This window comes from Corvus kubaryi, unplaced genomic scaffold, assembly GCF_017639235.1.
Source record: "Corvus kubaryi isolate FWS band 111438036 unplaced genomic scaffold, C.kubaryi_AGA036_p1.0 37382, whole genome shotgun sequence".
Lineage (NCBI taxonomy): Eukaryota > Metazoa > Chordata > Aves > Passeriformes > Corvidae > Corvus > Corvus kubaryi.
Window position 1 is genome coordinate 2828118 of NW_024581124.1, and position 16515 is coordinate 2844632.

The window sequence follows — 16515 nt, forward strand, 5'->3', positions numbered from 1 at the left end:
GTTATGGTCAGGGATGTTTGTACTGAGAAAATCCAGCCCTAAAGAACAAACTTATTAATGCTGTGGCAACTCAAGTCTTCAGCCATAAAACGCAGAGAAATCTGGGTCTCGAGGAAATTGCTTTCATTTATTCAGTTCTTTTATGGAGGCAAGCATTTTTGTGGTTTGCTATAGACATTTCACAATAGCAAAAGAATTGCATCTCTGGGGCTGTGAAGTGTAATTAATGGTTCAATCCACTCCATACCTAAGGAAAAGCTCTTTTAATTACCTATCAAAGAGAATTCTGGAGTTGATCAAATAGTGTTATCAAGGGGGCAGGCTTGGTAAATAGACCTCTGATTTGTTCATTCAAAGGTTTAATAACAGCAGCTTGAGTGAGGCCAGCAGCTGGAGAGCAGCCCTGCTGTCAGAGATGGTCCTTAGTGACCCGTGAGCTCCAGCCGTCTGTGAAGGCAGAACGATCACCTTGAATTCTGACCCTTTCTTTTGGTGGTAGATCTCTGGGGAGTCCCTGTGATACTTAAGCCATCAGTCAGCAGCTCTCTCGAGCCACATCATCTGTGTGTTTGCAGTTTCTCTGTGCTGGGAGGAGGGCTGGTGGTGTGGTTGGATGGTCCCTGCCCGAGGCTGTCGGCGGCCGCTCCTCTGCCCGGCCGTGCTGGATGTCGCTGCAGGAGCAGGGCATGAAGGCAGATGGCTTTCAAAGAGCATCAGCTTTTGGATCAGTGCACTGGAGAAGGCTAGGTCTGGGATTATTTGGTCTTCTCCACCTCTGCTGCTTGCTCTGCCTCATGACCTGTTTTTCAGATCCTCTGGGGGTGCTGGGTGTTCTTTGAGCCACTTAGAGAAATGACACAAGAAAGTCCAAATTAAAACAGACCCGTAGGATTCTTTCCAGGGTAACCAGAGTGCAATGTAATGGGCTTCTTCACAAGGAATATTTGAAGTGGAACAGATCCAGAGCTTTCCAGGAATCAGAATTTCTGATTAGCAGAAAATGACAAGTGAAAAAAAAATATCGCCTAAAAATATTTTGTGTTAGGCTGAAGATCTTCTGTAAAATGTTTGTTTAAACAAAGAGTTTAGACCAATGAAACCTTTAGTTTCCCATTTTAAAAATCAGTCTTGAAATGATGAATTTTCCATTACTAGCTTGTTCCAATACTTTCAGATTAAATATCAAGTCGCAGTAAAGTGAAACATTAGCTGAAATTAAGCATTTCATTTTTTTTAGGCAGAACAATGTTTCACAATCAAAGTACAGGCATGATATTTTGATTTCAATTAGGCTTATTTTTTATAGGAAAGCATTTGACTTTTTTTTTTGCACCCACTCTCAATTAATTGAAAAAAGCCATGCTGAAATTCTGAAAAATCCCTTTTTTGGGCACTCTGAACACATGACGTAAATTGAAGCAGAGAGAAGGAAAAACATAGACAGAAAAGGAAGCAGACAGAATTACCTCTGGGCAACAGATTAAGATTGTTTATTGGAAGGAAATTCAGTAAGAGATGAAACTAACTGGAGTGTTTTAATTAGATCCCCAGTCAGTGTCCAGATGTGGATTTTGAACAGGGCGAAGGAGGGGGGTGTGTACACGTGCTCTGGGACTTCCTGTAGCTGTTGACCAGCTTTGCCAAGTCACATGGGCTGGGCATTTTTGGGCTGTGAACCCCCTACAAACAGCACTTTGCACACACATTATCTGTGTGAACAGCTGGAGATACAGCCCCACAGAGATGTAGCCGAGTTTCAGCTGACTTTTGCCTTGCCCAAGAGGAGAAGGAACTGGTGTGGACTGAGTAAATCCCTGTGCTGCTTCCTCTGACCAGCTCTTCCTCAGCGTTTGGTGTTGTAGTTCTGACTCAGATCATTTGGGATATCAGCTGACAGCCTAAATTCACTCACACTGCTGCCTCTGGGCCATCTGTGCTTATTTGTGTATCCCTGTGTACGCCACAGGCTTATCACTGCATTTTGGGAAATGTTTCTTATTTGGCTGTAAAGGGCTCAGACTGGAATTGTGCAAAGCCCTCAAAGGAGAGGAAAAAATCACCTGTTCCTTTGGCTGGGAAATAAAACTCTGAGTCATAGGTACTTCCAGCACCTACACCCCAGTGCTCTGTATTAGCCCAGCCTGTAGCTGTCACTGAGTCCTGGAGTCATGCCCTGACCCTGTTTATGAAGGTACTTCAGGTCTTCTCCCAATCTCTGCTGGAGCTCTGCTAGCCTTGCACAAATAATGGTTTGGAATTAGTTGGAATGTGGGCTCAAACCTTTGTCTCCCAAGTCCCAGGTCACTTTTGGGTCTTTGTGTATTTAGTTGTGCAATGTTAAATTACTCCAGTGAGAAGACTGACTGAGAAACAGGTTGACACAGTGGCTATGTTTCCTTGTAATAATAAAAAAAAATATTGAGAAACCTTCCATCCCCTTTTTGAGGCCAGTACCACAGTTTTTTGCAGGACATGGCTCATGAGCAGAGCCTCCCCATCACCGGACTCCAGGCTGTCTCCATAGCAGCAGTGCTGGACACGTGGCAGTATCTCACAGTTATTTCTGACATTCGATAGCTGTTTTCTCTGGCTTTTCCCATTAGATTCATTATTGATTCCCTTTTGTTTAGGGCTAGGTTTTCCAATTAAGTAGTGACTTTAATTATACTGCAAAGTGTATAACATAGGTCTTGATTATTAACACTGACCCGTGGGATGAAAGGAGCACCAGAAAGGCTAAATTAAAAATAACCATAAAAATGAGCAACCTTTTCCAAAAAGCCACCTAATGTTCAAATGTAGTCATTTTCCTCTTCTACATTTTTGCAGTGCCTTTGTGTATACTAATTGTTGAAGACAAGTTCTGCATGACTGTCAGCACTAATAAATGTGGATTTAGTGAAGGCTGAATTTGATTAACTAGGGAGTATGAAAAATAACTGATTGCAATGTTGTGTTTAAATGCAGTGAGACTGGAAGCCATTCCCTGCAATTTGTCTGCACCAGAATGTACTCTTGAATACATGAATAGTTTACCTAAGGTGGGTTGCATAACACTAGAAATTAGACATCTAATTTAGGGTGATTGACTTGGCTGCCTGTGTAGTCGATGGAGATGCCATGGCAGCATTGCTTATCATGTACAGAGTGTCATGTCCTCTGGAAGTCCCTCCCTCAGGAACCTAGGGCAGCCAGCTTAAATAGGATTTCAGGTGAATCCAGCCCAAAGTGTTACATGCTCCAAGGCATGCTGAAACAAGATGGGATTTCTGTACTAGCAACACTCATTGAAGAATGACCTGCCAGCATGGGCAGCCTGGTCAGCTGGGAGGAAAATAAAAGATGCTCTATTTTGCATCCCTCAATTTTTCTTATCAGTCCTCAGACTAAATGTGTCTCATGTGACCTGCACATTCACAGGTACCTTAAACATGTGTTTTTTTCTCTTTTAAAGTATGCTTTAGAGACTGCAGTAATTCCTTGAACTTAAAAAACAGAAAGCCACAGTATTTCCATGGCAGAAAGAGTATTTCCTCCTAAAGAAGAGCAATGGTGGGGTGCTGTCAACAAATTGTGTGAGCTGTTCTTTCATAGGTAAAGGCATATCTGTAGTGCAGAAGCACTACCTGCAGATCCAGCCAGGACATGCAGCTGTGTGCTGGCATTTTAGAATTTCTTTCATTAACCTCCCCTGAGCCCATGGCTGGTTGTTGCCTGCTATCACTTCCAGGGAGAAAAGGGTATTCCTGTAAATTTCTGAACTGTCATGTTATGTTACACTCCATGATATCACATTACAGGATAAAAAGAAGTAGCAGAACAAGACAGGCAATGAATTCAGGTGGTGTTTCTTTTCCTTTTATGTTTCCTTGCATGTCTCTCTGTTACACTACACCTGAGATTCTTTGTAGGGCTTTGAAGGAGTTCTAATGCTTTGAAATAATGTTTCCCATTTCTTTCTTAAAAGGTGTATGCAAATTTAGTTCTGCTGACAGTGTGAGGTATGTGTTATCTCCAGGTGTCTTCCTGATGTAGCTTTAAAAATTACCAAGTTCTGATTCCTATTTTATTTGGATAGGTTTCATAGTATAGGAAAGTCAAGGTTTCAGGTCACATAACCTCAGGGTTTTTTAGTTGTTGTTGTTTGTGTCTTTGTGATAAAAACATGAACAGGCCAAAATGTCAGACAATTTACTCTTCTGTCTGAAATAAAACTGAATTGTGAACTCCAGGTTGATGCAGTGTTTCATTTTAATAGTGTCAGTTCGTGCTTGTTTTGCCTGTGTCTCCTGTTTTGAGTGAATTTAGTGCTAATAAAAGTGAGAGACTCTTAAAAGTAGCCAGAGCCAGAAGTACCTGACAGATACAGGCTGGCAAATGTTAGCTCCCTGTCTTGGTTAGCTTGATCTAGATGCTTTCCAAGGTTTGGTTTCTCTTAAACAGCATCTACCAGTTAAGCTGTTTGAAAGTTTTGTGATATTGGAGTGTGGGTACTCACTTTTCTTTTCCTCCAGCTTTCTGAAATGTTTTTGTCTTCTGTTACATTGCATCTAGACCTTCTGCTGTGGTCTCAAAAACAAACCACAGTCAATCCAGGCCACCTTGCCAAATGCAGCTCCAAAGGAGCTTGGTCTAAGATGTGCACCCACAATTTCAGGTGGTGTTGGTGTGTCAGAATTTATCAGTGAGGCACTTAGCAGATCTAAATTACTGGAGATATCATCTCTGTGTATTACTTCTGCACAAGCTCCCTGTTTCTCAGCTTCTGGAAACGAAACCCTCTGGAATTGCTTTTTACCTGTGTGAGATGCCTTCAGGTTGTCAAATAGTTTCTTAATTAGTTTATTTTCTTCTTTGCTCCAGGGGATATTATTTATTCTACACTCCTAGACTTTTGTTAGTCTGCATTTATGTGTTTTGTCTTGTGAAGGCCCCAGCAGTGGGCTGGCCTCTGGGGTGGTATGAAACATGCCTCTCAGGCAGACACGGTACTTCAGACTTGAATAATGGTGGAATATTAACAGCAGCAGTAATAATTAAAACAGTGCACTAAAATACCTTGGGGTGTTGTTGCTAAGCTAGTCTGTACCCCAAAAATTTCAGAGGAAAGGCATAAATTTTAGTTCTTTCCATCCACAAAGTGAACAGTTGTCTCATTCAGTGACTGGAGTAAGCTTTCATCCCCGCCGTGGATGTTTCATTAGGACACAGTTCTCCCAGAGGGTCATGGTGCAGTTTACATTAAACTCAAGATAAAAATGACATTGAAGCTTTGCTCCTACATTTTCTGCACTGCCTGAAAACAAATGTTTGACCTCCAGCTACTCCACTGGCTTATTGCCTTGGTGTTATTAACCCGCCTGTACCAAGAGGCAGGGAATTTGTGTTCTGTTTGCTCAGAGAGCAAACTCCACTCCTTTGCCTGACAGACCTGGGAATCTATGGAAGCACTGGGGGGAAGGTTTCTCTAAGTGCAGGTCTGAGCAAACAGTGTGGAAGGCCCTGGTTGGATGTGTGTGTCTGCAGATGAGGGATGAGGAAGGGCACGGTTGTGAACAGAACGTCAGCCTGCTGGGCACGCAGTTAATGGCAATGCCCTGTTCCCCCAGTGCAGAGCACTCACTCCTGGCTTTCTCTGTTGTGGCAAATTAATTTAAGTCTGCAAACACTGAGGATGTGAATTTAAAATGCTTGTGTTCGGTGGACAAGATAGAAAAGATACCAGAAAACATAAAGTGAAAAGGGAAGTAGTTTCTCAGCAGGCTGGTTTGGGCAGGAGCAGTGCAGGAACACTGATGTGCTGCAATGGCCAAATCCTCTCAGAGCCAGGAGAAGGCTTTGAGTGTCCTTGGCCTGCTCAAATTCACAGCCTTACTTAAGTACGTTGCCTGGTCTAGGACATGTGCCTAATTTCTGTCAACCTGAGTGAAAAGCAAGCACACGTTGACCTGGTTCTTTTTTTGAATTAGGATAAGAGCCCATAAATATAAAAAATCCCCATACATTGCACTGTTTTGCTGCTATCAAGCGTGTGCTCTAGGTATTAGCTGCGTGCTAGACAGTAATTGTGGCTGGATTTTTAAAAACTGTTTTCATTTCTACATGTAACCAAAGCTAAATAAAAACGCAAGAGTTTTCTCTATTTATATAAACTGAAGCTATATAAATAGTTAGAAAGGAACTGTTGTTAACATTTAACTTCTAAGTTCATGAAATTATCAAATACTGTGCTGTTCACCTCTAACTAGCCTTTAATTTAAACAAAAGCTATAAAAGTGCAATTAGGCTCCAGTCCAATGAAGCACTTAAATATGTTCCTAGTTTCAAGTGTATTAATAACCCCAGTGAAGTTAAGACATGCCTAGGTGCTTTACTTGAATAGGACATTTCACAGAGTAGTTACAATGCATAGAGAACAATCCTGCAAGTATCACTGGGGGAGATGGAGAGAGGAGTAAGGTCCCATCTGCACTTTAGGATTTGACTGCTGTTGCCTGATGATTTATCCTATGGGATCCTGATCCAGAGTTCATTGAGAGCTTTGGATGTGCTCCATCATCTGATTGTCAGGCAGCTTCCTACCCACATACAGCACATGCATCTTCCTTTGTCCTCTCTGCCTGACTCAGACTTTTTATAAACACTCTGCTGCTGCCACCAGGCTCTCTCCTCAATCCCATATAAAGCATCTAAACATCATGGATTTAATACTCCCATTTTCAGTGCTAAATCAATGTTCTTTATGCATTTGTTCTTGGAACACTGCTCTGTTTGAACCATAATTCTTCCCACATACCATAAACTTGGTTCTGTTTTCACTCTGATAGGAATTGATCATTAAAAGTAAGAGGAAGCCCATGACTACTGTTCAAACATTTCAAGGCCATTGCTGGTTAGTCAAATGAGCTCGTGCACCACCTCAGCCAAGTGTTGTGATTACTAGGGGAGCATTACCTTTCTGGGCTACAACCAGCCTTGCAGCAGCTGGGAGAAGTGAAGATTAAAGAGCTCTCACTACAGTTTTGGCAGGCAGTGGTGGGGTGGGTTTATTCAGTTTATGGCTGACCTCCCATTTGGTGGTTTACTCCTCCAACCATCCTGTATTTGTACATAGGTAGAAAGAATCATTCTGCTGCATAACTGAATTTGACCAAAGATTAAAGCTGGTCTCCTGTGAAATACACTGGAGCCCATTAAAGAAGGGATTGTTTGCCAAACGTTGTTGTATATCCTCCCAAGACCATAAAAAACATTGTTAGCTGAAGTGATAGTGGAAAATTATTGCATTCCTCTATTCTCCTCCTTACCACTACACTGCAGCGTGACAGCAAACCTGTAATGAAATTCATGAAGAGCTCTGCAGCAGTTACCTTGAAAACTTTTTTATTGCCCTACATTTCCAGGTAACACTGTGATACTCAGCCTCTGTCCAGCACCAGCAACACCAGCTGAGGCAGAGAGATAGTCAAAATTAAACAAAAGTACCTGGAATTTTTAATATTAAGTACTTGCAGTACATTTTTTAATAGTCAAGGATAACTTCCTCTATTTACATATTATTATCTGAATAACAAATAGCTTCAAGGGTACAGCAAACTGTTCTGTGCAAATGGAAAAGGGTGAGCTTACTCTTATGCATTATTTATTGAAAATAATTCCTTTGATTTCATCAACTCCACTGCTTTTCCTTTGTGTCTGGCATGGGCTCAGTAGGCAATAGGAGAGATGCTTCAGAGGAGGGGTGGTGTCTTCAGATACATAACCTGCTGTTGGGTGTCTGGGCTGTTACCATCTCACTCCCTGCAGACATGCTGGGACTAATTATTCCTTTGCCATAAAGAACCTTTTCTGGGATCTTGATGCATCACCTTGAGTGGAAAAGTACTCCTTTAATGGGAAATGTACTGACAGTCGCTGCTGGAAGTGCAGCTAAATGGCTTCACGTGGCTTGCTGGAGAGCAAGGACCCTTGGTGGCAGCAACAAGAAGTGGTGCCACTGGGTAGCAGCCAATTTTGTGAATGCACCCTGGAAAACAACTTCTGGCTTTTCGGGTAGCTCTTTGTGAACCTTCCCTATTTGAAATAGGAGGTCTTAGTTTTGGCAAAGCAGAAATGAGAGTGTAAATTCTCTGTTCCCCACAGACAACATGGTTCCCAGAATTAAGTTTTAAAAAGTTGCACGAAAGGTAGTGTTTTCCTGAATGTATTTTGCTGCTATGAACTTCAAATCAAATTGACACAAAGTTTGGCCTTTATTTAATAATCACTTCATCAGTTTCACCAATTTTTATATTTCACTTAACTTCAAAGAGCTCTTCAATCTCAAAGCAGAATTTTCTAACACTGCCTTTATGGCTTTTTTTAAATAAAATTCTTCACTAGTTTTTACTTCAAAAGGATGCAAGCTAAGAATCCAGCTGGAATTGGAGTGAGGATATTTGCAAAATCATGAGAATCACTAAACAAGCCATTTGTTTTAATCACCTAAAATGAGGCAGAATACATGTCACTTGGAATTTAGCTGAGCTCCCCCTTAAATTTAAGTGCAGCACCATTAAAAATAAAGTTGCACAGGGGATCTGTTTTCTTTGGGGATTTTTGGAAAGCATTTGAAAGCAGATTTCAGCCTCTCCATTAATTTCCAATGAGCCTAATGCTTTGTGATGCAGCATGCATACAGCCAGAGGCAGATCCGGACTGGCACACTGGGGGATAGAGTGGAAATTTTTTACAGATGGTATTTCAAAACATATTAATGACTCAAGGTAAGTTACAAAAAAAAAAAGGCAAAGACTTTTTACTACAGAAGGATGTGAGCACGAGCTTTTAGCCATTTTTCATGTTAATAAAGAGGCTTGTTTTTAAAGTGATTGAAACTAGTTTTAGCATTTTTATATGTATAAATCAATAAGGGTATTAGACATAATGGCATGTTTCTGGTATTGTTTGCCTGAGGAAAACCAGAAATAGCTCACTGAAATACAAAGCCTCTTATTTTATGTGTGCAGCAGCTATTGAAGAGTCTAATAATCTTAAATATAAGGGTTAATATTCTTCACAAGTAGAGTTGTCTTTATGCTGCATTTGTTAATTCTGCATTTATATTGCGCTACCAGTCACTGATTGACAGTTCTCAGGGCTTTCTACTATAAATATAAAAATAATTTGTCATAGAGAAAGGAGGAATTAAACCAAATCGAGCAAGTGTGTTATAAAACAAAAGGCACAAACATGTGCTGGGTTTTTATGTGCAGAGCAATTAGTCACAGTTGTACTGGCCTGGAATTTAAAAGAAAGGAAGAAGAACAAAAAACAAAGCTGTGATTCTCAGGAAACACTTGTCCAATGTGTGTTATTGGAAGTTCATGGGGAGCTTTAACCTACCTGTGTCCAGCTTGAAAGGGCTCTCTCCTTCATAGAAATATTAGAGGACTGAAATTCCTGTAAATTTGGTCTTTCCTGTAGGAAATAGGACAGTGAAGAGAGAGTCCTAAAGTATAAAAGGCAGTTATTTTAGGAAGGCTGCCGCTGTTCTTCAGTCTGCAAATCCTACAGACATCAAATCCAATTGTTCAGCCTGGGAAGGTGGGAAATTCCCATGACCAGGTGTGTTCTGGAAAACTCATTGCACATTGCAATAAATTGCTTGTGGCTGACATGGAAGAACATTTTTCCTTGATACAGGAAGTGTTTGAGGTTAGCTCAGGTACAAGGACTTGGCCTGGTTTCTTTCTGATGAGTGTGGGGGATTTCTTTCTTAGCCTTTTGGATGCAAAATAAGAAAAAATATATCAAGAAGCATGTGAAAAAAGCTGCTGGGAATTCCCACAGTATGGAGTAGATTTAAGATCTCACTTTATGAGAAAATGATCATCAACATCACTGTGTATGAGGAAAGATGGAGAACAGGTTATTTTAGTGTATTTCCTCTGACTTACAGCACCAACAAGAATTGCACCGTGTGTTGTACCTGCACTTCTCCAAACATTCAGGAAGAAGGAGAAGGCATTGATTTTTCTGCTGGAGGATATTTGAAAATGGAGGCTGTTCCATAAGGAACACAGAAGAAGGCATCTTTTGCTATCAACATAATTCCTAGGCTTTTTGTGAAAATGATTCACTTCTTGTTTTACCTTAGTTGTAACTGTGCTGCTTTTCTCAAGGTACATAGAGCATCTGTGTTCTGTACCCCTGCTCTCTTGTTCACAGTTGTATTTATATGTTCTTAGGGAATGCTGTCCCTGGGCTGAAAAACAGGAGCAGAAAGTAAGAGCATATTCTGAACTCAAAAATTTACCATTTGGGTTTTTGGATAGGGCAGGAAAATCCACCCTCAATAGAAAGAGAATGTTGTGCCATAATACAGTTAACATCTTCTGTTGAGAAGGAGAATTAATTAGGAAGGAGTTGGAGCCTCTGGCTGACAGATTCATGATCCATGGAGCTAATCAGTTTTGTGGCCTGTCACTGCTTTTGCTGCTGACTGGTCAGCAGCTGGATCCCATGCTGGGGAAGGAGATGTTTGCAGCTTGTCACATTTCCTCTTTTGTGCCAATGGGGAACAGGAAGGTAATGTTAGTTTATTTTTGCAGCTCAAAAGTTACTATTACGTCCAGCACTAGCTGTAAAGCCTCAGTGCCTTCCTGGAGAAAGAAATCGGGCATTGAGCTAGACACTAAATTTAGTGATTTAGCTGTGGTAAATCGTCTGTGCCTATAGAAGCCACAGCAGCATTTAGGTGCTAAAAGGTAACCATGTAGGTAAGATTAGTCTGAGCCTTTGGTTTAACAGGGCTCAAAATACATATTGATCTGGTGATTAAAAGTAGTATTTGTTAGTATTAAAGAGCAAGGGTTCAATAATCTTTTTTAATATTTATCTTTGTCCTTTCATTGATCATGTACCAAATAAGGAGCTGTTCCAACTCTTTCTCCTGCTGTGGCTATAAAACATGAACACAGATCATTCTGAAGCTTTCAAGGTGGAGAACATGTTGGGGTAGGGGTTTTTTGTGCCAGAACTGCAGATGTTTCTTCATGCCCTGCAATTTCATCAAGTTTGTGAGGGAGAGAAACCTTCAGTCATCTCCATCCCAGTAGTTCATTGGAAAAACATATCTTGTATTAAACACTTTAAAGATTCATGAAGCAGCTTTAATTTTGTTTGCATTTCTTCCTGAAGGGTAAAGCTGTCAGAAATCTCTAAATGCATTGCTTAATCCATTTCCAAACTCAGTATATTAAGGTCTGCAAGCAAAACTCATTTTTGGAGTTTAGCAAGTTTGCAGACAGGAAAAAAGGGCAGGGGAAATAGAGCAGGAAAGATTTTTCTTTCTTTGGTAATGCACTGAACTACCAGCATGGCTGCAGTGTCAGTCATTCACAAAAAGTAGTGCAACCCAAATGGACTGTAAGAGCAACCTGATAAACAGAGGACTTCATGTGTTTCGCTTGGATCAGATACAAATAAACTAAATACATCTATCAGGCAATGAATGTTCAGACAAAAGAAAACTTCCTTCCTCCCTTTATTGCCATGAGCAGGTTCACGTGCAGCTCAGTACCTTTTGTTTTCTCATGTCCCAGTTTCTATGACCTTTTTATGTCAGTACATGGGGTTTTTTTCCAAGGTTCTGGTCTGCCAACCAAAGAGCTTTCCCTGTTTTCTTATGCCTGCAAGACAGTGCTCGCAGTTGGGCTCAGGAGGCTGGCTGGGAAATGTTCATCTAAGGAACCAGTTCAATGTAAAGGAAAGAATGAGTGAAAATCATCTCCAGAATAGAGAAAAATGATCTGACATCAAGCTCTCTATCATGTACAAAGGAAATACCTCTGGGTTGCTAGCCAAGCTCTGCAGTAGCAAATACAGAATGAGAACACTCAAAAGACCTTTCCCAAGACAACAGCAGGATGCCCCAGGTTTGATGCTTGGTGTGTTGAATGAAAGCTGCCTGAAGGGCTGTTTCACATATCCGGTCTAATCCATCCTCAGCTGGCCCACGGAAGTGATTAGCCATGGCACTGCCAGCCTTTGCTGGAATCCCTAGTCCTGCACACATCCAGGCTGTGTCCCTGTCCAGGGTACCTGTGTACCCCGGAGACCCGAGCTCCTCTGCTGGTTGTATGCTGTGGGGCCTGCTGACAGCTCAGAATTTGAAATTGTTTTGAAAATTTGAAATGATTTGAAATCACAGGAATATCCCATGGAAGCTGTGCCTGCCCAGCTCAGACTATCGTTAGCTACCACAGAGGTCAAATGTGCACTCTGAATTCTTCCTGAACTCAGGAGTGCTGGATGTTAACGAGGCCAAGTTTCAGCTATTGATTACTGTAATTGTCCTCCCTCACCTGGTTGCCACAGTTCACTATGTGGTCAGACCTGGTGCACAGATGTGGAGACTGTGCTGGCACCCTGCTCTCTTCCCTGGCGGAGCATTGGGTGCTTTAAACTCTCAGGCAATTCACTGCACAGCATGAGGGCTGAAAAAGGCATGATTTCTACATTTCTTACTAGAGTTCTGTTGGCAGTAAGGCTGGAGGATTGTAAAGGTGTGCCTTGCTAGTACATTTTGCACAGTTTGATTTCTTCACATTCCAGTAATTTTCTTCTCAAAAGAAATAATAAAAGTGACTAGTCTTGTGCTAAGCTGCTTCATCATTAGCTCATAGATTTCTTGTTGAAACCTCTGCATCCAGGCTGCTGCTCCAACCGTTTTCTGCAAAGATGCCCTTTGGCTCATTGAAAGTCAATAGGTTTGTTACAGCCTTACCTTTTTCCTCTGTAATGAACTGTCCCCTGCTGCCTTGCTCCAGGGCCATCAAGGGCTGCTCCAAGGAGGACTCTGTGTGTTCTGACACTCTGATTTTCTGTCCCTTGCATACAGGCACCACTGGCTGACCCACTGCAGTGCACTTGGTCCATTGTCAGCCTCTGGCTGAGCAAAGGTGGTGAGAGGTGACAGTCATGGGTTTGCTTTGGCACTTTGAGACTTGCTAATGTCACTGTTTGGCTCAGAGTGTCAAGCTCTGGTTCGAGTTTCTTGGAATGAAGGAAGTATTAACTGTAAATTGCTGTGGCTGGTATCTAATTAGAGAACACACTGGGAAGAACTCGGGCGACAATCCAGAAAAGCACTTAAGCACCCACTGATTTTTAAGGAAAGACACCTCAACTGGGACTGCTCATGCTCTCAAACACCATCAGAAGTGTTTGTTAGCAGACCAGTAATTTCTCCTGACTACCTCAGCACATCGATCCCATTTTCTGAAGTGACCTAAGGAGTTGGGAGTTCAAGGTTGACTTGAAGTCTGCAGCAAATAAACCCTTAAATCACTTCTGTGCTTTGGAAAGTGCTCAGCTGGACAGCTGCTTTTGTTGTTCTTCATCCTCACTGCAGTAAATAAATTTATGACAGCTTTTAAACTGCTGCTAAATTCCGATGTTTTGCTTTTGCACATCTAGGTGTCCCTGTTGCAGTGGCATTACCAAAAATATTCCAATATATATTGTTTGGAGTGCTCTTTTCAAATGCTGCCAAAATGCAGTTTTTCAACTATGTCCTGCTAATAGAAAAAAAAAGGGGAGAACTGCCAGACAGAAGGTTGCAGTGAGAAGTGATAGGGATGAGTTCATCCAGGTGGAATAAGAAATTCAAACAAGTTTTTTATCTAAAGCAGTCCCTGATGCCCTACAGTGTAAGTAATCACTGAGAACTTAGGCATGAAAAGTCTTGTGAACCAGCAAGGCCATGGAGTGATGCTTGGGACAATAATGCATTGATTTAGTGTAATGAAGAACAAATAAATAAAAAATTAGGAGGTTATGGTTTTGGTGTGCTGGTTTTAAAGCTGGAATTAGATTTTTTTTTTTTTTTTTTTTTTTTTTTTTCCTCAGAATGAAAGCAGGAGGGTGGCAGGAAAGCACTGGAAGTAGTCCTGCTCACGCTTACCCTGTCAGTCTGACCAGGAACATGTGGCTGGATGCCCAGGTGTTTCAGTTCACTTGCCAATAAAACAAATACTTTTTACTCTGAGAAGTTCAGCAAAATTCCTAATTCTCTGAGGTCTTGTAGTATTCCAGTGGTTCCCTGTCTTTTCCTAGGCAATCTTGGTCCTTCCACACATGCCTCTTTGTTTTGGACATTTGTGATCATCCCACCTTTCCTGTAATTGCTTGTCCCTTCTGTAGTAAGTGCTGCTTTGACTGACCTCTCATTCTTGCTGTAATCCCTCCTCCTGTGTCACAACCTCTTACACACTTTCCCACCCTCCTTTCCTGCCAGCTCTGAGTGCTGCTGCAGGACCCCACGAGGATGGATGGCCTGGGGTGGGCTTCCTCCTCTGCCTCACCTCCACCTGGGGACTGGTCTGTATTCCTGAGGTGCAGTTTGTGATGTGTTGATACAAGTGAGACTTTAGAGAAAATTGCTGTCAGGCAAAAGATGTCCCTCATCACAGGAAATCTTGCAAAGTCCATGTTTTTAGCTGATGGCTCTTTCCCGTTACTGAAGTATTCCTGACGGACTTCTTTGATATGTTGGTGTGCTCAAGAGGAAAATTGCATTCAAACAAGAAATGCAAAAAAGAGGACTGTGTCAGAGCATTCACACTCTCCTGAAAACCTCTCTACTTGTTCAAGGCTTATTTTTAGGCTTTGTAAGAGTGCTGCTTAGCCAGAAGTTTTACACAGTGGTCCTCTGTGTGGCACAGGCCACCAGCAAGCTGCCAGTAAGTAGCTATGGTAACACTGGAATCAATGACAAGTGCTCAGGTCTCTGAGCAGATAGTGCTGGGATCAGGAATTATGAACAATTACACTTTACCAAAATTCATAACTGACTTCCAGAGGTTACTCAGCAGTCAAGCATTTGTCACCTGCCCTATCCCCATGACTGCTAATAGTGGGGAAAAAAGTGATTGTTATGCCAAAGTAATTAGCATAGAGGTCAGAAAGTTTGATAAGAGCAGGAGAAGTCATTTTCTGTGATATCATTAGCAGTATTTTAGAGAGCAGGTTCAGTAATTGCTATGGTAATTCTGAATGGCTTTTGACTGTGAGAACACGGAGGTAGTTTTTAAAGTTAGATCTTTGCTAATGGGAGAGAATTCCACTGAAATAAGGCAGTGTGGTGTTACAGAGGGGCATGGGCCAAGGACTTGGGAAGCAGGAGCTCTGCTCTGTGCTGTGTGACTTCTCCAGGCCTCAATTTTTCTTCTCAAAATGGTCTGTGGTAAAATATACGTGTCGGTGAGCAGCACAAAAGCAAATTGTGAATCAGGATGTAGCAGCCTAGCAAGGTGACGTCTCAGAGGGAGCAGACCTGTTTGCAGATATTTCAGCAAGTGCAGGCCTGTACAACAGCCGTCACGTGTTTGTTATTGCTGCACAAACTGCACACTCAGAAAGGGTGGCAAGTGCTCTCTGGATGGGCAAATCCAAACTTTGCTCGAGTGAATGTTGGTTTGAAAAGTATGAGATGCAGTTCTGCTGATGGCTCCCCTGGGAGCACAGCCAGGGTGTGCCATTGTAGGCCTTCTCCAGGCTGGTTTTGAGCAGAGTCATTGATGTTCCTTTGGTTTTCAAGAGATGCTTTTAACCTTCCAGGGAATGAAGCTGCTACAAATCTGTGTGCATGCACACACCCTGTGTTTTATACTGGGCCGATGAAGAGGTTCCTGCTCCTGACCAGGTTGATTCTTTCAAGCCTTTACCACATCTTTCCTTGGGGTTAGAAATGACAAAGTCTGCAAATCCCTACCCAGATGGAGAGCAAGGAGAAGAGGATGCTCTTCAGTCTGTTTTGCCTCCCAGTGGCTGCTTGGGTTTTAATTGTGTCTTTCTTCTCTCCAGGTGCAAGCAGATGACCTACCCTGATGACCTGCCCCAGATCTCTGTGGTGTTCATATTTGTGAACGAGGCTCTCTCTGTCATCCTGCGCTCCGTGCACAGCGTGGTGAACCACACCCCATCCCACCTGCTCAAGGAAATCATCCTGGTGGATGACAACAGTGACAATGGTGAGCTTTTGTCACTTTGCCTCTGAGTACTGTGCCCTGTGGGATTTCTAGATGTGCAGTGTAAATGTGTTTGTTGATGAGAGGGTTGATTGAGCCATTTGCACAAAGCTGTGAGTAAATATTGACTATTTGTATAACAAATAAACATTATGTGGATAAACCCTGTTGATTTCATTGAAACCCTCACGGAATGAAGGCATTTGTGTAGGCAGTCTTAATATGACACTTTTCTCCAAATTTTCAGACCCAGAGGAGTATCATCATTAATACACTAAAAGTTTAAATTCTGCTTCCAAGGAAAAGTGAGGCTACAGATTCTCCCTAAAGAAAGTTCCTGCTCTTTTACATGGCAGCACATTGTTTCTTCATGATTTAATCCAAAATCAAAATACTGGTGAGCATACAGGGTGCTGTTGATCAGCATGTTTCACAATACAGTCATGTTTGAAGAATTCTCAGGATACAAGGGGCTAGCAGTATTGTTGTGTGTAAAGTTGTT

General features: G+C 41.9%; 1 protein-coding gene across 1 annotated transcript in view; it reads left to right on the forward strand.

Moving 5' to 3' along the window:
- GALNT9 (polypeptide N-acetylgalactosaminyltransferase 9) overlaps positions 1-16515 on the forward strand; it is a 131641-nt gene that overhangs the window by 29745 nt on the left and 85381 nt on the right. The window contains exon 3 of the mRNA XM_042034948.1: positions 15850-16016. Coding sequence (XP_041890882.1) covers positions 15850-16016 — 167 coding nt within the window. The remainder of the gene's footprint in view (positions 1-15849; positions 16017-16515) is intronic.